General features: G+C 40.8%; 1 protein-coding gene across 4 annotated transcripts in view; it reads right to left on the bottom strand.

Annotated features, from left to right (window-relative positions):
- Positions 1–24,880, bottom strand: part of nfatc1 (nuclear factor of activated T cells 1) — a 364,061-nt gene that overhangs the window by 106,487 nt on the left and 232,694 nt on the right. For all 4 annotated transcript variants that reach the window (XM_087986245.1, XM_087986244.1, XM_087986243.1 and 1 more), the window contains one exon: positions 9,339–10,031. In XM_087986245.1, coding sequence (XP_087842371.1) covers positions 9,339–10,031 — 693 coding nt within the window. The remainder of the gene's footprint in view (positions 1–9,338; positions 10,032–24,880) is intronic.

Genomic DNA, 24,880 nt, shown 5'->3' with positions numbered 1-24,880 from the left:
TACGGTTGGAGGAGTGGGGTCTGAGGGCGGAGGTGCGCGATGTGGACGAGATGCGTTGGAGGGCATCTTTAACCACGTGGGAAGGGAAATTGCAGTCTCTAAAGAAGGAGGCCATCTGGCGTGTTCTGTGGTGGAACTGGTCCTCCTGGGAACAGATACGGCGAAGGCGGAGGAATTGGGGATACGGGATGGCATTTTTGCAAGAGGTAGGGTGGGAAGAGGTGTAATCCAGGTAGCTGTGGGAGTTGGTGGGTTTGTAAAAAATTTCAGTGTCAAGTCAGTCGTCATTAATGGAGATGGAGAGGTCCAGGAAGGGGAGGGAGGTGTCAGAGATGGTCCAGGTAAATTTAAGGTCAGGGTGGAATGTATTGGTGAAGCTGATGAATTGCTCAACCTCCTCGTGGGAGCACGAGGTGGCGCCAATGCAGTCATCAATGTAGCGGAGGAAGAGGTGGGGAGTGGTGCCGGTGTAATTACGGAAGATCAACTGTTCTACGTAGCCAACAAAGAGACAGGCATAGCTGGGGCCCATACGTGTGCCCATGGCTACCTCTTTGGTCTGGAGGAAGTGGGAGGATTCGAAGGAGAAATTGTTAAGGGTGAGGACCAGTTCGGCCAAACGAATGAGTGTGTCGGTGGAAGGGTACTGTTGGGGATGTCTGGAGAGGAAAAACCGGAGGGCTTGGAGGCCCTGGTCATGGCGGATGGAGGTGTAGAGGGATTGGATATCCATGGTGAAGATGAGGCGTTGGGGGCCGGGGAAACGGAAGTCTTGGAGGAGGTGGAGGGCGTTAGTGGTGTCTTGAACGTATGTGGGGAGTTCCTGGACTAGGGGGATAGGACAGTGTCGAGGTAGGTGGAGATGAGTTCAGTGGGGCAGGAGCATGCTGAGACAATGGGTCGGCCAGGGTGGTCAGGGAATACTGGTTAAAAAATATTTAAAAATAACGTGTGCAATTACACGAGATGTCTCAAAGCACTTTACAAATAATGAAGCATTTTTGATGTACAGTTACAGTTGAATTTAGGAAATGCGACTTAACATCTCATTCTCACTCCAGCAATGCACTTGGAGTGTAAAAGTAGATCTTGAGCTCAAGTCTTGGTGTGGGATTTGAATCCACAACCTTCTGGAATGTTTCTTTTGATCCTGCATATGCTTGGCTTGTTCTGACTGCATGACACAGTATAAGACCAGCTCATTAGAATACTTGCATGACAATCCCTCCATTCATAATATGCGTTGGAAACAGACAAGGGCCAGGCAGAGAATACTGGGCACAGCCAAAAGTGTGCCTTTCTTCCTCAAAGCATTACTGCTTAGGCAAATTTAGGGAACTAACAACAACACACCTTCATTAGACATAGTTAAAGGAGCTTAAAATTGGGAGCATCTCTATTTCACTGGTACAAGATAGACTATGTTAGTTGGTGAGAAATGGCGCAGTACTCACAGGGCTTGACGTGCAGCTGTGTAAGATGGAAGGAGTCCTGTACTTGGTTATGTTACTGAGTATGTGTGGTTTTAGTTACCTCACAGATTTTGCTGAATGTATTGTCACGCAGAGTCTGTCTTACTGCTGGGATACTTGCTGATTGCTTTGTAAAACACAGGGTTGGCAGGAAGTAGTGATGAGGGGGTAATGTTGAAGTGGATGATAGTCTTGAAACAAATATTATAGTTATGCTTGATTTTATCTCGACATGATGGGATACTTGGCAGAGCAATTTTTTGAGTAGGTTAGTTTAGCATTTGTAACAATAACAGCCTATGTAAGCTCATTATTCATTACTTTACAGAGTAAGGAGATAATGGAAACAGAAGGCTAAACAGAGTGGTTGAGGCAACTAGCAGACAAAGGCTTAAGGTTGATTTAACAGGGAATTGCATCAAGTTGAGAATTATAAATATAAACTGCATACTCCATATTATTGTGAAGTTCTTTAGACAATAAACCTCTGGTCAAGTATTCCATCATGCTAACAAGTTTTTTTGGGTCATTGAGATGCTTGCATAAGGTCTTTGCTTCCTTTACTCACACAAAATTTAGAGCGGTCCTTTTTCGCCACAACACAGCCATTACATTCAAAAAGAGAACAGAAATGAAATGGAAACTGCATGTTTTTAAGGAAATGAAAACTGAAACTGAGATTGGAAACCAAAATATCAGGGGAAATAGAAACTGTTTAAGGCTCTGTGAGGGGATGTAGAACTGTAAAAGCTCCATTATTAGAAGTTGATGAGTGCAGTAATGTAATTACAGGTAGGTAGAACACAACAGAAGTTCAGTCCAGAAGCTGAGAACAAATTGCATTGCAGTTGCTTTACTTTTTGAAAATAACACTTTTGGATCGAAATTGGGCGATGACACTTTGCAGACATGTTATTTTTGCTGATGACCACGCCCATGAAACTCAGGATGGTTGTGTGCTGTTGTCAGCTATGGAGAAGGCTAGCTCTGAGAATCAGAGCAGCTAGAATTTTTGTGAGAAAACAATTTCAAAGGACTTTGCGACTGTGCTTGATTACCTATTTGCTCTTCACAAACCATCAGGTTCAAGAACAGTTTCTTCGCTGCTGTTATTAGACTTCTGAATGGACCTCTCAAATTTCAAATCTAATGTTGATCTTGCTTTTTGTGCACCTTCTTTACAGCTGTAACTTTGTATTCCTTGCTCTGTTTAATCACCCTATGATCTTTATATGTTATGTACTGCACACAAAACAAAACTTTTCACTGTACCTAGGTACATGTGACAATAATATATCAAATCAAATCAAATCAAACCAATTTGTATCATTGGTCTTAATTGTATTTCTATTTAATATGAAATTAATAGTTTTTAATTGACTGTAGTTTGCATGTTAACTTATGCTTAACTGATTTAGTTTAGGGTTTTAGTATACAGAAGATGGTTGATTTATTTGACTCTTGTCTACTTATAATTCTTCTGTTTGAATCTAAGAATACTGGACTAGTGTAGATTTAGAGTAGTTTTGTCAGTGCAGACTTGAAGTATCTTCTGTACTGTATGATTTTATGATTCCTATTGCTTCATTCTTTTAGTTAATAACTAGGATTTTGGAAAGGTATTGTTCTCTACAGAGACACTAACATCTGTTTGAAATTTATTAATTTCAATGGTCTGCTAATTTGAAACTGTGTGAGCAAGAAACACCTTCTGTGTTTTTTTTTGTTAAGATTGCTTTATTTAAATTATGGAATAATTCAATACTTTTCCTAGAAAATAATTTTCCGATTGAATAGAAGTGGACTGTACTTGAAGTAGAACTCAATATTGGCAAATGCAAAGAGCGGAAAAACTGACAATTGGCTAGTCACCCAGAACTGAGCAATGGTTTTGCTGTGGAAATATAGAATCCCCTTCAAGTGCTGGCTACAGTCAGCAATGTCAAGATATTTCGGTGAACTTAAAATATAGGCAAATATGTCAGCTGGGGAAACTGCTGAGGATAAAACAAGGTTGAAAGAAAATAGACCATTTAGAGGCTGGTAAATGGAATCAAATATACGGATGCCAGGGTTCTAAAGAAGAACACGAGCAAAATAAAGCATGCAGAAATGAAGTCAAGTATATTGAAAGAGGTTACAAAATAAAAAATAGATATTGAAACTGAAAGATATATGAAGCACACTGGGATGAAATTATTTCGTGCATACTGCCCACTTATGCAGTAGAGTCACCAATCACATTGGATAGCCCTCATCTCCTAATTGCCAGCCTATGAGTTTGGCATGACAGCTTAATTGCAGATAGCACAGAAGACCCCAGAAAATGGATGTATCATGACTGCTACTGGGGTATGAGGCACTGAGCTGCAGCATTTTCCATCTGTGGTCGCAAAGCAGCTAGAGGTTGAGGGAATAGAATCCCTTTTGTTTGTGGCTCATCTCAGAGTTGACATGCAGGTATCTGCAAAGTGATGTGCATATGTTTGTACCAGGGAGAAACTTGTGAAACTCCCTAGGCCACATGCTCACTCCACCTGCTTGACTGTGATAACAAAATGAAAGATAGTTAGCTTTCCATGTGTTTTTTAAAAATGTTTATCCTTTCATGGGATGTGACATCACTAGCTAGGTTGCACTTGTTGCCCGTCCCTAATTCACTTAGAGAATACGGTGCATCAGTGACCTTCCTCAGGCAGCAGTAGACAGAAAGCTACCAGATGTTGTGAATTTCTTCAGTTCCAACCTTGCTAGGAGCCAGACACATAAAACCCCATGGCTACAGTCACTTTCTTAGCCAAAGGCAATGCCAGTATTGTCTGCTTGAAGACTGCAGCTGTGGCAGATTTCAGAATGTTTAATTTAAGGGTAGCCATCTCAGATACTGTTCCTCCCTGTGGTTCATGTAGTAGAACCACTTCAAGCAGCTTATCCTGCTATTTGAGCCTTCAGGACCTTCTCCAAGTCGTGTGTTCCAAGGGGAGTACCCATCACTGCATCCATACCTAAAAGTTGCTGCTTTGTACAGAATTCAGGATACCAATTGCCATAACACTCAGCATGGATTTCAGCAACCTTAAAGAACTGTGGAAAACACCAATTATTGCACAATTGTAGCAAAAGCAAGAAGAAATCAATCAACAATTAACTTGAAAGTAGTTGACAATCCATTGAAATGGTTGGCAGGAAGTGGGGGTGACTTCCTTCCTGCTGCTGATTGGCATGTTCCATAATGCATGATGAAGAGACAGCTTTAGCTGGAGCACCAAGCTCCAAAATGACACCAGTGCATGAAGCATGCATCCAATTGATTTTCACCATGCACACCTTCGCCAGTATAGGATCTGGCACAATGTATCTTGTAGATGCAGTTTTATACCTACAATGCCACTCACCCGAAAATTGGTGCGACACAGCTGAACTTTGTATGCTAAGATGTAACAGGGAAAGGAATTGCAAGTAAAATGTATAATTAGCAAAACTGCATATCATTTTCAGGATCTCCCAGAAGAAAGGCAAAACAAAATGACATAGCCTTGACAGTTATTACGAGTATCAATACTGACTTATAAGAGATATATGTAAAATGTAAGCTATATCACCCACTGCAAAAGATAATCTGTGATTCAAAGATTGCAAGCGAGCTATTAGTTGACAAATCAGTTGGCATCTATAACCAAGACAAAACTTTTATTGAAAACTTATGCTATATGTATACTAGGGTAGTACTAACAATACTGAAATTCATCACAGGTGATAAAAAGACAGGAACATGGTATAAAGTTAAAACTTTAATGATGGTATTTTTAATATTGAATACTTTTCCTATATACTGAGGTAAGTTGAACAGATAAACAACAATAACTTACACAGTGTCTATAAAGTAATATATTGCATCATGGTATTATGAGGAGCAATATCAAATAAATATTAGGACAAGAGACCAAGACTTTGGAAAAATATATGAATTTTACAAAGTACTTTAAAGATTGGCAGGTTGAGAGGCTTAGAGAGGAAAGACCAGAGTTGAAGGGCTAGACAGCTACAAGCATCAACGCCTTATGTGGGGAGATTAAAAGCAGTTATGTATCACAGGATTCAACTGTAGGACAGCAGAGATCTGAAATGTTGCTTAGATGCAGAGATTGGAATTGAAGTGAAATCAGGGCCATGGACATATTTGAAAACAAGGATGAGAATTTCAAATTTAGCTATAGGGAGAGGTTGAGAGGTGATTTTATAGAGGCTTACAAAATCATGACAGGCATGGATAGGCTAAATAGACAATCCTTTTCCCTGGGGTCAGGGAGTCTAGAACTAGAGGGCATAGGTTTAGGGTGAGAGGGGAAAGATATAAAAGAGACCTAAGGGGCAACTTTTTCACACAGAGGGTGGTACGTGTATGGAATGAGCTGCCAGAGGAAGTGGTGGAGGCTGGTATAATTGCAACATTTAAAAGGCATCTGGATGGGTATATGAATAGAAAGGGTTGGGGGGGCAATGGGCCAGGTGCTGGCAGGTGGGACTCGATTGGGTTGGGATATCTGGTCGGCATGGATGAGTTGGACCGAAGGGTCTGTTTCCGTGCTGTACATCCCTATGACTCTATAACTGACCCGGAATCAACGCAAGTTAGAAAGCACAAGGATATGAGTTATGATAAAAAGCAGGAGGATTTTGGATAAGCTAGAGTTTCTGTCAGGTGAAAGATGGGGCGCTGGCCAGGAGAACAGAGAATAACAGTCAAGTCTGGAGTTAACTGCATTTCAGGAACATTTTCAGGCAGGGCAGGTGCAGATGATTTTAAAGAGGTGCAAATCAGCAGTTTTATGTGACAGCGTGAATAGGAACAGTGTAATGCCACCTCAGATGGTTGCCAGGGAGGGAATAACATTGATTATGAGGGAACAGATTTTGAGGTAGAGACTGAAGACAACATAATTGGAGGAAACTTCTGCTCATAAAGTACTGGATGACAGCAGTGGGACAAAAAAGAGACAGCATGAAGAAGATTGTGGCAAGGTTGGACTGGGCATCACCTATATATACATAGAATGTGACATGTTTTCAGATGATGCTGTTAGGAGGCAGCATGTAAGTGAGTAAATTAGATTACATTACAGTGTGGAAACAGGCCCTTCGGCCCAACATGTCCACACCGACCCACTGAAGCGCAACCCACCCATACCCCTACATTTACCCCTTACCTAACACTAAGGGCAATTTAGCATGGCCAATTCACCTGACCTGCACATCTTTGGACTGTGGGAGGAAACCGGAGCACCCGGAGGAAACCCACGCAGACACGGGGAGAATGTGCAAACTCCACACAGTCAGTCACCTGAGGCGGGAATTGAACCCGGGTCTCAGGCGCTGTGAGACAGCAGTGCTAACCACTGTGCCACCGTGCCACTCATCAGTCGGATGAGCCAGATACTTGGAATGCAAAGCTCCATAATACACACCAAGTCCTGTAATGGAAAAACGGCAAGCCATTTGTTGAGAGATTAAGCGTACCTCACAGGGACCTGTACAGAAATAATTTCTAGAAACTGACATTGTCTGGGATGAGGTACAGTCGCCAGACAAAAGCAGGATGGAGTGAATGTGGCTAAATTCACTCTAGATTCTGGATTAGTGGTGCTGGAAAAGCACAGCAGTTCAGGCAGCATCCGAGGAGCAGTAAAACCGACATTTCGGGCAAAAGCCCATTACCTGTATTCCTGATGAAGGGCTTTTGCCCGAAATGTCGATTTTATTGCTCCTTGGATGCTGCCTGCACTGCTGTGCTTTTCCAGCACCACTAATCCAGAATCTGGCTTCCAGCATCTGCAGTCATTGTTTTTACCTAAATTCACTCTAGGCCTCAAATTCTCAATCTGCCCAGCACCACCTCCACAGGGTCCTGGCACTAAGTGGCCTGACAGGTTGGACTCCTACAAGATGGTCAAGGGCCTAATGTGCTTTTCAGGTCCAAACTGGCGGGGGGGGGGGGGGGGCGGGGGAGGTTGTATATTATTTCAGAAGTAGCATAGCTTGGCTTTCAGAACAGATTTTGAGAAGTGAGGAGGAGCAGCACAAGTCCCTGCAAATCATGCCAATCCCTCTCTCCACTCACCCATCCCAGCTCAACTGCCAATGCCAATAAGTCAATAAGTCTTGGCTCAACTCACATCCTCACTAGTAAGGTGCAAATGAGGTTAAACCACCATGATATTCCTCTGTCTGACATTGCTATCCCATAAACAGAGTGAGCCCCATGAGGACAGCCCAGCAATTGGGATAGTTGCAAGAACATTTGGCTAGGTAAAAAGCTCTGGAAAGATGAGATCAACACACAGATCAGGTTCTTGCAATGCTACTCACGCTAATAATATTTGCTATTCAAAATAAATAATTTAAACAATGAAAGTTTTAACTTAATATTTTATTATGGATCTCTGGTCTAGCTTGAATAATCAATATAATTATAAATAAAGAAGCTATTTCATAATCAAAACCTCACCCCATTTCCCTCCAACAACAAACCCTCGCCACCTTCTCCTGCAGACAATCTAATTTAGGCTTTTATTTTATGGAATAAATAGATTTTCTGCACATTGGTTATAAGTGGATGGAAATCTAATCCAATTTTCAAAAGGCAAATTCTGCTTATTACTTATCAAATATGATTTGCCATCCTACTAATTCCTCTCTGATTGAAATTGGGAGGGAGATTCATCTGAATCTCTGCAATATATACACAGTATGCTTTTTCTAAAGTAACTGAAGGTTGCATCGATGTCATCAATCAAATGATCAGCAAAATATCCTGATTGTTGGAACAGCACAACAAATCAGAAATTTAACTCTTCAAAGTAACAAAAGCAGCTTTCAATTTCAATAATGACAATATTGTTGTTACGTGCAAATTCAACCTATTTCATGAAGTATAAAACCAGATTGTAATACCTTTCTCGACTATAGTATTTTTTTCCAAATGTAGTATTACAGATGTTGGCTTCTTTCCATCTAACTCCAATGCCCTACCAGTATCTCGGAGTGTTCAAATACTTAATTACCTAACTCTTTACCATACAAACAATGTTACTTTACCATATAAACAATCGTCCAGGACAAATTCCAGTCTGAGGTGCCCACCAATTGTTGTCTTAGGTTTACTAGCCAGCTTCGTATACTTCCCACTCCAGTGTCATCAGGGTATCATCAAGTCTGTGGAGGAGAGACAACTATCTCCTGCGTGTGGTGACACCAAGAATGGACCTAGGAAGCATTTTTTTACACCTGATATTCCAATAATGTCTTCCATCCATGCACTAACTCATCAGCTCATCATGAAAGGGTCCATGTGATTTAGCAGTCACACAGCAACCAAGGAACATACATGAGGAAAACACATCCAGATGGTTTCAATAAATTGCTACATAGATGTTTCAGGAATCTTGTTTGGATCAGTAATATGAAGAATCAGTTTAAGCATGTTACAGATATTACTGTCGTCCAACTGGTTTTCTTCCTATCTCAACTGCTGGTGATGCATACTTTTTACATTTTAATCACTTTCAAAGTGAAAGAGTATGTCAAAATAATCCATTAAACAAAGGAACTGTATAAACTTAATAACAATAATATTTTTCTACTGCCAACCACATAGTCTTGTCTGACATGACCACCAATTGTCGCCTCAAGTTCATCAGTGAACATGACATAACCCCTTCTTCAGTGTACTCGAGCACAGACAAGTTTGTGGAAGAGACCATTAACCCAGGCATTTATTAACTCCTGTAATAAATATAATGAATCAAGACAATTTTCAAATTTAAACTGCAATTTGGCATAAAAACATTGCAATAATAACGCACTTACCGTCATCAAGATACAACTGATCCAGTTCTTGAGGCTCCTGCTTCACTGTAATTTGCAAGGGAGTCAAATCCTGACTGTTTTCCTGGTGCACTGGCAACATCATTGATTGGCTAGATTGAGATCCATTTCGTGGAGGCTTCGGAGCTTGCTGCTGTTGACCCATGGCTGCTGAGTTAGTGGGGCTGAAGGGCTGCACATAAGCAGCCTCTGGGGAAGCAGACGGGCCTTGTGGAGAAAGATTGTTGGGGTACAGAGTTTGCTGGAAACCATGGGAACAGCTGCTGTTCAGATGCTGACTCATCTGGGGCTGCATCATAACGTGTGCTGAGTGAGTGGGTGAACTTGGATGCACAACAACAGATCTATGCACTTCTTGGATAGTGGGCACTGTTGCTCCAGACTGCTGGTGACTGAGCTGAGCACTGGTAGGGCTGCTGACACATTTGGTATAAGAGATGGGTGTAATTTCATGCTGTTTGTGACCTGAAGTAGGGGAAGACGACAACCCAGTGCTTCGCTGCTGACAAGAGGGAAAACTACTTACAAGGCAAGAACCAGGATCCGGTGTCATTTCAGGTGTCATGACCTGTTGGGAGTAGTAAGATTGGGACACTGGGTTCATCCCTTGATTAAGCGATCCGTAGACCAAGGCAGGTTCGTAGTCATCGGTGGGTTCTGTTTTTATAACAGGAACTGGGGGAGAGAGAAAAAAAACAAGACGATAGATATTCAAGTGTGTGTGTGGGTCTGTGGCTGGGATACTCTGCAAAATAAACATGATTCTCAATCAGTCTCTGTATGTCAGTAGCCTCAGTCTCCCACCCAATAAAAATGGATGAGTCATGTGTGCAAGAGAGTCACAGCTGTTTCTCATATTGAAAACACTATTTTTTTTGGAATCGCCCTCACCCACAAAAGTACTGTGTAAACACATTTTTTACAGGCCTGCATTATAGCAAAGGCCTAAAGCCCAAAGCTTCCACACGATAACCTTTGTTATTTGTATCGAGAACTTTTCAATATGAACATTGAAAGAAAAGTTATAACAAATTCACTAACGACAACTGGTAATGATCACTGAATAATTTGTTCAGATTCATTTGTGCACCACTACTACGACCAAGTTGGAAGCAGTGAATGACAATATTAATTATTATAACTGGAGCCTGAAATCTAATCATTTAGACCTTTTCTAATTCTATAATTTTCCTCTTACTTTCCCCCCTAATTTTTTTTTCTTTACAGCCATTAGGTCAGCTTACATTCCTTAGTGAGGGCTTGTTGTCAGCAGCATTCACTGATTGGACAGTGGAGAGATTAGTTACAAATAAAATTTGCATTGGCTTGGAAAGTTGGCTTAGTTCAGATTCAGAACTTGCTATTACAGTGAGATCAGAAGGAGTGCTGATATGAAAGCAAGATAAATAAAATTCCCAATAAAGATGGAGACATCAGCCACATAAATATCGCATTTAATGGCATCAATGAACTTAAAGGATGTGCAACAACTTAGGAACTGATATAACAAATCTAGTTTACTCTTCAACTCCATTTTTACTTAAAAGCAACTCTGACACTTTGAAAGGCCCAATTATTGTACATCTTCAGGTTTTCCTGAATTTACAGTCAATAAATCTTTGGATTAAGACAGAAGTGAAGAATATGGTTTTGCATTTTTAATGTTTACTGCCTCAACATGGTATCCATTTTTTGCATTTATTAAATAATGCCATAGGCTTTACCAATCTTCCCTCCTATCCTCTGTATTGGCATTACCATTTCCCTCAATATTTCCCTCAATCACAGTTATGACTGGCTTATTCTGTTAATAAAGCAGCCCTTGTTAAGTTGCAGCACAACCTGGTTGTCACTACTGCTTGGCTTAGTAGGTGAGATCAGACATTTGCTTCTCCAAAAGTAAAACCCCAAATACCTCTCCTGAGGACCTTCAACAACATCAACTTTGCCGAGGCCTTCATAATCAATGGTCACCAATGACCAGAACATTGACTGCATCAACCAAAACAAGGCTATTGTTCATACAGCAGGACAGAGGTGTTTGTAATGCTTATCTCACCTCCTGACTCCATACATCCATTGAACTTTCTGTTGGTGTCAAGATGGGAAACTCAGCACTCAACAAAATGGATACAGCCATAACATTTACGAAGTTCATTACATCCAAGGTGAAGCAGTCCCTTTGATCAGTGCTCTTGTTAAGAAACTTGGAGAGCACCCCGTTCACCTCTGATCCACTGTGGCTAGAGGTAGATACAGAATATATTCTAACATTTCACCAAGCTTTCTTTGAACTAATCTCTTATTTTACTGAGAAGGGCAAATTCAGCAATATCATGCTCAGAATACCACCAGCTCTATGTCCATTCCAGCTTAATTTGATCAAATGTTACTATTCCTTACTTAACAGTGGCTCAAAATCCTACTGTTCCCTGCACATCCTCCACTGGATGATAACTCCTGCCACAAGATTTGAGAACATGGACACTACCATGGTCAATGTTTATCCTTCAAACAATATCATTATAAAATGTTGCACATCGTAGTATATACGTTTGGCCCAACCATTTATCAGCTCCAGAAATATGTTGTTTGCACACAACTATAAGTCAACCACATGTTTCGGCCGTTTTATGTCATATTCACATTAGTAGTCAGTCTCAACTTTTCACCTCAAAAATGCATGCTTCATGATTAATACCTGATGAAGACAGGGGCAGGGACAGAATCATGTGCCCTGGTTCTACCACTGATCCTGGACCCCAACCCCAGACCCTGACCTGAGCAAAGTGGCATCATCCAGCCTGAGCTCAGCAGCATCCTGGAACCTTAGTTATTGGGCCTTAATGTACCCACACACACACAACCCCAGACTCCGGATGCAAAAGATCAAACAAGCATCAAACTGTGTTGCAAAGATGCACAGGAGTTTGATATGCCCATACATATCAAATAAGATTACCCAAACCAGTTGTTTGCTTTTATACGTGGTATATAAATCAACATCATTCTTTGAGGGATTATCGAGCTTCAAGAATCAAGTTATCTGTGAAAATTTATCTAGTCAGCATCTCATTGCTGTTTGTGGGAGCTTGCTGTCACTGTAGCTCCTACATTACAATAGTGCATACACTTCAAAATGTACTCCATTTTATGGGAAACACTTTGAGGTATCTGAAGGTGTTGCAGAATGCTATATAAATGTAAATAATAAGGATGAGCAATGAAAGCAGCCACATGGCACCCACACAACAAAGAGTATTCACATGGAAAACCTGTTTTTCCATTATGTATCATACATCTTTTCCAAAGTCTGATAAGTAGGATTCTAAAATCAGAATTGGAAATGTCTTTTGGAAACATTTTCTCCTTTAAAATATTACCAAATTGCTTGTTGCAGAGTAGAATGTAGTTAGTAAATGTCCACAAAGTGATCACACAGTCGCAGCTAAAATTTGAATCCAGTGTGCATCTAGTATGCTGATCCCTGAAATTTAATTAATCTTTGAATGTTTGAATAGATCCGCAATTCCCTACAAATTAGATAAACCCATGAATTCATGACATGTTCTCTTTAGCATGAAATTCCATATGGATCATTAAAGGTCAGGATTTACAGCTGAAATGTAAATATTACATTGAAAAAACATCTGTACAATCACAACTTCTAAAAATATCACACCGCAAAGTGTGACACTTCAGAAGCATCACCTCAAAAGTGTCACGAATTTGAAAGGCTCAAATTAACCATTATCTGTTAAGCTGCCAATCAAATAGTTGATTATCCAATTGTGAATGGATCAAAGGCAGGAGTGTTCACTCAGCAGATCAGACAAAAGACCTAATGAGGAAAGAGTAACCAGCATTAAATGGGCAATCAAACTGCTTAGGATTCTCTTTCAAAGTTATCATTCACAAGTCAACAAGTATCATGAAACTGAAGAAACACATTTGTTAGAAAGAAAACGAATGGAAACATGGAACAGTACAGCAGAAAAGAAAAGCATTAAGCACAGGAGAGCTGTCCAACTCAACCCACTCCCTTGTTCTCACCCCCATGACCCTGTAAAAGTTTCCTTTCTAACATTTGTCAAATGCCCTTTTGATTAATAATCAATCTGCTTCAAACACTCTAAGGCAGTGATTTCCCAGATCACAACTTATTGAATAAAAACTTCTCTCTCTCTTCTGGCTTCCTTCACTTATTCTAAGTCAGTGTCCTTTAGTATCAAGTTTTTTACCATTGTAAGCAGTTGCAACTTAGTTATGATGAGGAGATGCCGGAGTTGGACTCAGCGGACAAGATCAAAAATCAGACAACACCAGTCTATAGTCAAACAGGTTTATTTGCAACTTAATTACTTTCACATAACTCTTCTAGATCTGAACAATTCAACTGAATCTCTCTTTTGCCTTTTCTGCTCTAAGGAGACAATCACAGTTTCTTAAGTCTCCCCACAGAATGGTTACCAATTAAGTAAATCCCCTCACTACACTCTCTAAAGCCTTTAAATTCCATTTCAAAGTGTGGTTACTTCCAAAATATGGGATACAATACTTCAGATGGGATCTAACCAGTGTTTGATAACTTCATAACTTCCTTGTTTTTATACTGTATGTTGCTATTTATAAAATCATGAATCCTATATGCCTTTGTTCAAATGGATGGATATGGGCCGGGTGCTGGCAGGTGGGACTAGATTGGGTTGGGATATCTGGTCGGCATGATGGATTGGACCGAAGGGTTTGTTTCCATGCTGTACATCTCTATGATTCTAATTGTCTACATGCATGTTCAGATCATGCACCTCCTTTGAAATTGCACCAATTCACTTATATTTCTTCTATTCAATCTTCCCACTAAAAGCAATCACCTCAACCTCCCTCGTATTACATTTCATCTGGCATGTTGTCCACCCATGTCATCAGTCTATCTTTGCTCTCCTAAAGTCTGTTACTATTTTTCCCCTCATTGTTCCATGTTCGTTGCAAACTTTGAAATTATGCCCTAGTCCAGTTTATTTAGAGACTTTCCTCCAGTCTAGGAAACAAATATTCACCACTACTCTCTGCTTTCTGTCCCTTAGCCAATTGCATATTTGCACAGCCACTGACTACTCCTTGAATCTCAGGCTTCAATTTTGCTAATTAGTCTATTATGTGGTATTTATCAAACACCTTTTGAAAGCTAATAGATACAACATCAAAAGCACTACCTTTAGCCACTTTCTGCCATGATATCAAAATAGTTCAATCCTGCACTCTTTTTGTGTACAAGATGAGGTATTTGTAAATTTAACATTTCAAGGGGAACATATTTTAACAGTGTGAATTACATCACTAAACTTAATTTTAAACCCAGGGAAGGGACTGTAGAAATCTCCAAACATTTCTTTTTACTCAATGCAATCCAGTCATTATGCTTAGGAGCTGATATTCCATTAGGATCACAAATACCTTTAGTGAGATTGGTACAATCAGTATACCACATACTTCACTTTTTCCAGCCTGTAAAAGTTACTTTCGTTCTAAACTACACAGAATCTCTCTGTTGCTGCAAAAAAAGTTTTCAAAATAAAGTTGGGAATTTTTGCAGCTTTTCTTGCTGCATTGTGGTAAAGTGCAATGCCAGGCTATGTTTAGTCTATTAGCAGGCAATGTTTAGCCTACGAATATGGATTGTGCTTGGGGGGTCATCTACTGGGACATTGAGTTGTAACTAATGGAGATCGTGTGGAACAGAGTTAACTACCTGTGTTGTTTTTTGGCACTGCTCTGGGAAGTTATCACAGTTTGTTTCAAAACTAACCACACCAGAGGAATCTTTTAACACTCTCAAACTCCTTCCATTCATACACTTCAACAAGACCTGTGCTACATTCAAGCTCCAACCCTTTCAACCACACAGACACAGGTGTCAGGTTTCTCCCCACAACATGAGCAACCCAGATAATAATGAATATAGATAAACAGGGACTTGATCTGGAATCATTGAATCAATACAGTGAAGAAAGAGGCTGTACCGACTCTCTGAAGAGCATTCCACCCAAAGCCAGCTCCCTACCCTATCCCCGTAACCCTGCATTTCCCCTGGCTAAACCACCTAGTCTGCACAACCCTGGACACTATGGGCAATTTAGCATGGCCAATCCACCTAAACTTCGCATTTTGGACTGAAAGAGGAAACTGGAGCACTTGGCAGAAACCTATGCAGGCACAGAGAGAACATGCAAACTTCACACACGAGTCACCCAAGGCTGGAATCGAACCCAGGTCCCTGGTGCTGAGAGAGACAGCAGTGCTAACCATTGAGCCACTGTGCAACCCACTGGGTCCCATCAGGGTCAAAGGCCAGAATGGATGGGTGTGTGTACTACCTTTACATTGGATTCCCCAGCTCCTTCCAGCCACTCCGAGGCAATTTTCAAAGAGTTGGTGTGAGTAGGGTAGGCAATCGCAGGGATACCCTTCTGCATGCATCAGGTAGACAATCAGGTTCTTTAAGAGCCACTTAAAAACTAACTGAAGGAAGGTGACTGGAACTCTGCAGTCAGCCTCCAGGTTCCCTCAGAGGGCTTCTTCTTGTTAGTAGCAGTGTCCCTACCTCCGGGACTGAAGATTCCAGAGTCAAATCCCACCTATCCTAAAAGCATGTCATAACACAATCCAAGGTTGATTGGAAATATTTTATAAGGTTCTTGAGGAAGAGAGTTTCAAGTCTCACCCGTTCCAGAGCTGTGCCAATACATCAAAACAGGTTGATTTTCCCTCAGGCAGTTTAACTACGTGAAACACTGTGCTCAAAGCAAGCCTTGGGACCCTTGGTGCTAGGATTGCCTACTTACACAGGGGCATACTGAGGGAGACGTAGATGAAAGTTACAGCAGGTAAATTTCTTCACTAGCTCAATTCCTTATCTAGCTCATACTCTGCCATAACAGCCCACCTCCTTTGGCTGAACACCTGCAGTTTTAGTTCATCGATTTTTTTTTGGCTTCTCCCTGCTCTTCCTCACAACTTCCACTTTGGGGTATTTTAAATGTTTAATTTTGGTTTCCAAAGTGAGTTGTGTTCAATGTCCCAAAATTAGAAGAAAACAAATAAAACAATATTTATGCTGCACTGACTGAGTTAATAGCACATCACATTTGGAATCAGCAACAGGTCTAACTGAAATGACTCGTGTTGGAAATGTTGATATCTAACTGTATTAATCTCGTAGCTCTATTTATAGCACAAACAGCTACGTCAATTCCATTTGCAGAACTTGCAAGTGCTCAGCACATAAACAGAGTCCACTGTCTTTGAACGGTGGATTTGCCCTGGTGGCTCAGCTCAGGGGTTGTCCCTGTTGCTGAGCTCGATGGCTGATGCCTTGCAACCTAAAACCTTGGTCACATTCACTGATCTGAGGTTTTCTCAGCACCGAGTGGCATCAACGATATCATTCTACAAATGGTTGTCTTTCCCAAGATAATGATCAGAAACAATCCCATCAATTCAAATTCAAGTTTATATTGTCAATTTATATGTCTTCTTCTAGCGATAAGTGCAAGGAAGGGTAAAAGAGAATCCTTTATCATCTTCTGGATTGTGTCTGAAAACCACTGAGAGATTGATGATGAATCTGATCGAATCCTGGCCCTTGAAGGAGGCTGAAAACCCAATCCATGGCAGTAGCTTCCAAGGGGAGACAATGTTATAGTGGTATTATCACTGGACTGTTAACCCAGGTAATGTTCTAGGGACCTGGCTTTGAAGCCTGGCAGGGCAGACACAGAATATGAACTCAATAAAATTCTGGAATTAAGAATCTGATCGTGACCACAAACTGATTATCATAAAAACAACCCAATCTTGTCCACTAATGTCCTTTAGGGAAAGAAACTGCCATCCTTTACTTGTCTGGTCTACATGTCACTCCAGGCCCACAGCAATGTGGTTGACTCTTAACTGCCCTCTGAGATTGGCAATAAATGTTGGCCCAGCCAGCGATGACGTTATCTCGTGATAGCCAATGACTGACCACACCCTATAACACTGCTCCCCAAACCCTCAACCCTTAAGGTCGACTGACTGCAAAATGCCAATTTTTTAACATTAAATTTTAAATGTTTGGAGAGAAGTTGCCTCTACCTTGTAAACCTATCTTCTTGCTAACCTTCCAGTGCATCTTATAGCTGCTTTCAAACTGGAATGCCAGTGATCAGACCTGCAGCCTCAAACCCTGCCAGCATCCTTAAATTGACAACGAGACTGTCCTCCTGCTATTGGACCAGCCATCCTGAAGAAAAGCACAAGTGTTACTGTTTCCTACAAACACAATGGAGCTTGAAGGAATCGATCCTTTACACAATAATTCTTTCAGAGGAAGTCAATTGACTAAGAGATTCAGATCATACGGCAAAGAAAAGCAGCCTACAAATATACTGATGTCATGCCCAACTTACAGACACTCAAAAATCCATCAGGTTGGCATCAGGGCTTTGTGTGGGTGCACGTTTCATGCGGAATTATGAGCATCCCAAGCAGATGGTAGGCCCTGTACATTTGGATGTGTGTCTATTTTGAGATTTCTGTCCACAGTTAGGCAGTCTTGAATATATGATAGGATAAGAGTCTATATCTGACCTGATCGGTGGTTGTTAAAAGGACCCTGGAGGCTGCTTATAAAAGCCAAGTGATACTTGCATTACACAAGTGCCAGGAAATGAACATCTACAATGACAGAAAATCTAACCATTTTCTTTGACATTCAAAGGCATCACCATTGCTGAAATCTCTACTGTTATGATCCCGGAGTTACAATTGATCAAAAATTTAAATGGACCAGCCATGTAAATACTGTGGCTACAAGAACAGGTCAGAAACTGGGAATCCTGCAGTGACTAACTCACCCTTGACACCCCAGTACTTGTCCTTTATCTGTAAGGTGCAAGGCATCATGCCTGGATGAGTGTTGCTCCATCAATACTCCAGACACTTGACACCATCCAAGACGAAGCAGCCCAGTTAATTGGCATTCCATCTATGTTCATTATTGACCTGATGCAAATTGCAGCAGTGTGTACCATCCATAAGATCCACTGCAGCAACATCAAAGGTTCTTTAACAGCACTGTTCAAATCCACAACCTGTGTTACTTAGAAGGACAAGGGCAACAATGCATGGGAAAAATATTGCAATTTCCTATCCAAGTCCTTCATAATCCTGACTTGAATCCATACCACCGTTCCCTTGTTGTCACTGGCTCAAAATCCTGAAGTTCTTTTTCTAACAGCGCTGTAGGTGCTCCTTCACCAGGTGGAGTGAAATGGTTCAGTGCAGCTGCTCACCACCACCACCTTGATGGAAATTAAAGATGAATAATAAAAACTGGTCTTGCCAGTGACGCTTACATGCAAAGAATTAATTAAAGAAGATATGTTTTAAAACTCCACCCATCTCTGGCAGAGTCCCAGTGACTACTGTCAGATATCTCTAGATGTCCCCTTACCCTCTCAATAGCTTCCACAAAACCAACATAATCAAAGATTTACATTATGGTCATTCCAGACAACACAGTAACTCAAAATGTGCATCTGCTTTCCTGGTAAATGGTTGGGACCACATTGTGAACATCAACAGCTCTGGTCTGACTTTACATAAGACCCAATGTTGAATTTTGTATCGGCATTTCCAGTGCAGTGTTAACATTGGCCCCTGTACCCTATCAGCATTAGGGTGGTAAAAACAGTTGGCCTGCACTGTCCAGCTCTAACCCCAAAGACATGGAAGGCCATGCTTTTGAGGATTTGAAGTTGTCATATAAAAATTCTGGGGGTGTATAAACATCAACATAAAAGACTATTTTAAAACATAGTTTAAATATGTCATTCTGAAACATTATATTTTAAGGTCTTTTAAAACATACCCTCTTTTGTACTTTAGAAAATTCAGTTATTACAAAAAATACATTTAAATTCTTTTAAGGCAATTTGAATGAATTCATTGATATTCAGTTGAGCAATTTCATTAATACATTCTGTTAATTGGGCATTTTTGATGTTCTTTGTGATTTTTCATTGGTAATTTATATGTTATTTCTCAATATTTTGATTTGTGCATCCTTATCACTTCAGTTTTGGATATTACTTCAAACCTGTCTTGAATGTATGAGCTTTATAAATTATTTTAGAGGATGTGGGCACCACTGACATAAAGGGATACAATGAAAACATACAACAGTTCTATGGGCCAGGATGAATTAAAAATCTGTGCAAGAGCTGCTGCTAATTACACACTTTTACGTTGTTGTGGTTCTGTTCGCCGAGCTGGGAGTTTGTGTTGCAGACGTTTCATCCCCTGTCTAGGTGACATCCTCAGTGCTTGGGAGCCTCCTGTGAAGCGCTTTTGTGATGTTTCCTCCGGCATTTATAGTGGTTTGAATCTGCCGCTTCCGGTTGTTAGTTCCAGCTGTCCGTTACAGTGGTCGGTATATTGGGTCCAGGTCGATGTGCTTATTGAGTGAATCTGTGGATGAGTGCCATGCCTCTAGGAATTCCCTGGAGTGTTGTCCTAGTCGAATTCAGAGAACAGCCAGGGAATTCCTAGAGGCATGGCACTCATCCACAGATTCACTCAATAAGCACATCGACCTGGACCCAATATACCGACCACTGCAACGGACAGCTGGAACTGACAACCGGAAGCGGCAGATTCAAACCACTACAAATGCCAGAGGAAACATCACAGAAGGCTCCCAAGCACTGAGGATGTCACCTAGACAGGGGACGAAACGTCTGCCACACAAATTCCCAGCTCGGCGAACAGAACCACAACGAGCACCCAAGCTACAAATCTTCTCACAAACTTTTATACACTTTTACCCTAAGCATTTTGAGCTAATTCCATTGTCTTCATAATATTCAACAAATATTTCTCGTCCAGCCACATAAGGCAACTGCATTTGGGAAGCCAACTTGCTTTACTTGCACTTAAAACAACGGATGTAATTAAAGTTAAAAATCGCACAACACCAGGTTATAGTCCAACAGGTTTAATTGGAAGCACTAGCTTTTGGAGCGACACTCCTTCATAAGGAGCGTCGCTCCGAAAGCTAGTGTGCTTCCAATTAAACCTGTTGGACTATAACCTGGTGTTGTGCGATTTTTAACTTTGTACACCCCAGTCCAACACCAGCATCTTAGTGGGCGGCACGGTGGCACAGTGGTTAGCACAGTGGTTAGCACTGCTGCCTCGCAGCGCCAGAGACCCGGGTTCAATTCCCGCCTCAGGCGACTGACTGTGTGGAGTTTGCACGTTCTCCCCGTGTCTGCGTGGGTTTCCTCCGGGAGCTCCGGTTTCCTCCCACAGTCACAAAGATGTGCAGGTTAGGTGAATTGGCCATGTTAAATTGTCCGTAATGTTAGGTAAGGGGTAAATGTAGGGGTATGGGTGGTTTGCGCTTCGGCGGGTCGGTGTGGACTTGTTGGGCCGAAGGGCCTGTTTCCACACTGTAAAGTAATCTAATCTAATCTAATCTAATCTCCGAATCATGATGTAATTAAAGATATGCAACAGAGCGTCATCAAATCATTAAACCCCACTTTTACTTCAGATTCATTTAAGTTTTTTTTCTTTTGCTGAGCAGTTATCTCGATTCTATGCAAACAAAAGTCAAATAATTTTTTGGCCCAGACTTGTGAGGCTAGTGCGTGATGGATTCCATTCTCATATGCTTTCCTTTAATACTAACAGTGGAATTAGTTAAAATTTTCTGTGGGCTGCTGCAAGGGATGATCAATCCCCGCCCTTTGCCCCCAACCCCATTTTTAATCCAGTTGAACCATATTGTGATTTTAGAAACTGAGTTGATGCTGACTGAAGGACGAAGTTTAGCACATTTAAGGTGTATTGAAGAGAGATTTTTTAAACAGTACAGCTCTTGATTCTGTCTGCAAGTGAGTCATTAAATGTCACCAAGAAACCTTGTAATAATAAAAATAGAAGATAATAAAGGCATAAATACTAACAATAGCATAAATACTAATTAAGAATAGGCATTAGTTATATTCTTAGTTCAAATCCTGTTCAATCCATTTCCCAGTTCCAGACTTTGTGTCTTTCTCGACACAGGACCTGGTTCCCATCATCTCTACACAACTCCAGCAGGCGACACATCAAGCAGTCCACATTCAGACAGGGATAAGATCATCGCTATAGCTGTTAGAGGTTTGGAGCCTAAACTCTGGCTCCACATTACTGTGGGAGTTGAGATGAAAAGGAGAGTATGAAACATGTAGAATAAAGGAAAAGGGAGAGAAACCAGACAAGTGATGTGGTGGTGGCATGTTAGAGATCACTCAGGGAATCAGAGTTGCTGTGGCAACATGCACTTTTACATGTAAGCCCTAGCTTGAGCTATGGATAATGATAATAGATGTACCAATATTCTTTCCATCAGATAGATGACCAGAAATTTCTCCCACACTTATCGCCTGCCAGTGGCACATATGGGAAGGATTTGCAGTTTGATACTCACCTTCCTTGGTTATCAAGTTCAACGGTAGGACCTTACACCAAATCTACTGGCTCAGAGGCAGGAATGCTACTCATTGCAGCCAAAGGCCATTTAAAGGACATAAAAGGTAACAAACATAAACGTGAAGAAATACAGAATGAGAACTAGAAACAAAAAATGTGTGTGATTCAAGTAAGGAATGAAACTTACATAAGGAAAGACTTACAAAATTGGAGAAAGAGTGTCAGAAACAAGCCCAGACAGTAGAAGGAGTACATGTGAGACAAAGCAGCCGAATAAGAGAGTACAAAAATAAATAAATTATGAAGGAGCAATTGGGATTAGGAATTCTAGACAAGTTATGTTGGACTCAAAATGCTAAAGTTGTTTCTCTCTCCACAGATGCTGCCAGACCTGCTGAGATTTTCCAGCATTTTCTATTTTTAGAAATGAATTATGTAATGGAAAATCAGAATAATGTCAGTTGCATGGAGAGGGATTATATTTTCTCTAATTACTGTCAGCAAGCAAACGCACATATCAATGAGATTTAATAAAGAAACACTGAATTTCAAGATGTACGACTACTATTATTGTCAACCAATTTATACTCTATCATTTCATAAGCACGAAGGGAAACTTGCTTGTTGTTCATTAACTTGAAACATTTCTGCAAATGGGAAACTGCAGAAAATGATAAAAGGTGCGAAAAATCAGCGTAAGGCCTGGCAATGTCTGAATCATGGATCTTGTGCATTATGATAACATTTACTTATCATTTGTCTCGCTTAAAAACTGTTTAATGTAATTTTAAAAAATATTTCACAGCATCCTAATAGTTTGTAATCAAAACAGTAGAGAATGAAATATAGGCTAACTTTATACCAATTAGTCTAAAATGTTCAACTGAAGTTAACAAGACAGGCATTGACGGTTAAACAGAACTACGCCTCAGACAAAATAAACACTAATGGTCTAGAAGCAATACTATAACTTCACATAATTACCAACTAAATTGCTTTCAAATTTTAAAGTTGAGTTATAGTGACAGATTCTGAATAGGGATCAAACTTTGCTGTGTGCTTAGAAATATGAAGCTCTTGAAGCTGTTTATATTTTCCATAGATGAAATTCCTGCCAACCCGTCATGAGATCAGTACCAACGAAAGCTTTTGGAAGGTCAAAATTGTACATTAATACGTGATCTTAGTTGTTGTGAATCACCAGTTGGGCTTGAAAGGAAGATGTGGACTCATGTAATATATGTTACTCTCTCAGGGTGCCCCAAAGTGCCCTATGGTCAGTAAATTATTTCTGAAGTGTAGTTACTGTTATTGTACAAGAAATGAGCAGCTAAATTATACGCAATAAGCTCCTCCAATAAGTAATGAAATATATGATCAGATCATTTGTTTTTAGCTGGCTGCGGGAATACAGGTTGGCCAGGAAACCAGGAGAACTCTCCTCCTCCTCCTTTTCTTTGGAATAGTGCCATCCATTTGAGAGGGCAGATGGTCTCAATTTTATTTTATGGATTTTATGGAGGAGGGAATGGGACAGATTACACTCCCAGATAAAAAGTCAGTTCGCACCTTGCTGTCGTGAAGTCTGGCTGTCCTGTAACGATCGTTTTATGTTATATAAACCAACCTGTTTGTACATGTTATGACACAACTCTGGAGCAAGGGGGACTTGAACCTGGACCTTATAGCCTGAGGCAGAGACACTATCACTGCCAGTAGATGCTCACTCCCACAGTGACGAGATGCTAGGGTAGTCTGAATTGATTCCGAATGGGATTTCCACCCCTTGGGGACAGGATTTCCCATCCTAGAAAGCTGCCAGTCAGTCTCATTGGTTGGTAAATCTGCAGTCCCACTATGGTATTGAAAGCCATCCCTCAGGAAAAGGGAGACATGGATGTAAGATCCTAGCAAGGCAGAATGGGGTTGGGAGGGGTGTTCAAGATGCTAAGGGAAGGGTGATTGGTTGGTCCACAAAGGGCATGGAGACACCTACAAAGAGGAATTCCCTCCCCCTTCCTGTCTGCCAATAAAACATGCAATGAAAGCTGCATACCTATTCATAATGTTCGCCTCTTCTCCTGCAGAAGCAAAATGAGGCTCTTAAGCAGTTTATGAACTGCAACTTATTATAGGCCTAATATAGGACTAAGTACAGGTGGGCTGCCTGACATGTTACACCTTCCCCACCAAATGAATAATATAGAGTACACATACCTGGTGGGCAGAAGGATGGCAGGCTGAGAACCCACTTTATTTTGGGTGCTTCCCCCATTCATCAAATACCCCAATAGGTGGGCCACAAAAAGCACTGTAATGTCTCATCTGAAAGATGCACGTTCAACAATGATGCACCCCCACAAGTGTCAGGCTTGATTTTCATTCTCTAGTTTCTACAGTGGGGTTTGAACCCATGGGCACTTTGTTTAGAGATGAAAGAGCTGCCAACTGAGGTATGACTTGACACTTTCTGCAAATAACTTTTTTTCACTGATAATTAAATACTTTTCTTCAGTGATAACTGAAAAACAATTTTAAAGATGAAACATATAATTATGAAGAGACATGTTTTAGCTCCCAGTAAAGTCAAGTAAAATATCAGCAGGAAGAAATTAAATTTAAATTTTTATCAAAATAGAAAAATATTCTCTGTCCCATTGGATCTCCTACACCAGTCCTTCTGTTTAACACTGAGGACAGGTGTGACATGTGGCTGTTAAATGGAGTTGTGCTAAATTTGAACTGTTCCCTTAAGCCCATTGCTCAAGTAGTCCCTATAGGAATACACACTACGTAGACAAGTGTGAGAAATCATTGATAACTACTGAGCTCAGTTGGATGCTCTTGTTAAGGTCTGTCCCAGGTCAATGAGATCCTATGATAAATGGCCGGCTTTCATTTAATTAAGAATGATCTATAACAAAACATGGAACTTTGAAGAGCATTGTATTTGTTCAACATGTGCACGCAATGGTGCTTTAAGTTAAAATACCACAGGA

Source organism: Chiloscyllium plagiosum, unplaced genomic scaffold (assembly GCF_037043375.1).
Source record: "Chiloscyllium plagiosum isolate Xiang-an unplaced genomic scaffold, Cpla_swu_hap1 HiC_scaffold_4, whole genome shotgun sequence".
Classification (NCBI taxonomy): Eukaryota; Metazoa; Chordata; class Chondrichthyes; order Orectolobiformes; family Hemiscylliidae; genus Chiloscyllium; species Chiloscyllium plagiosum.
The sequence above is the reverse complement of the archived record's forward strand: the minus strand, read 5'-3'. Positions and strand labels throughout refer to the sequence as shown.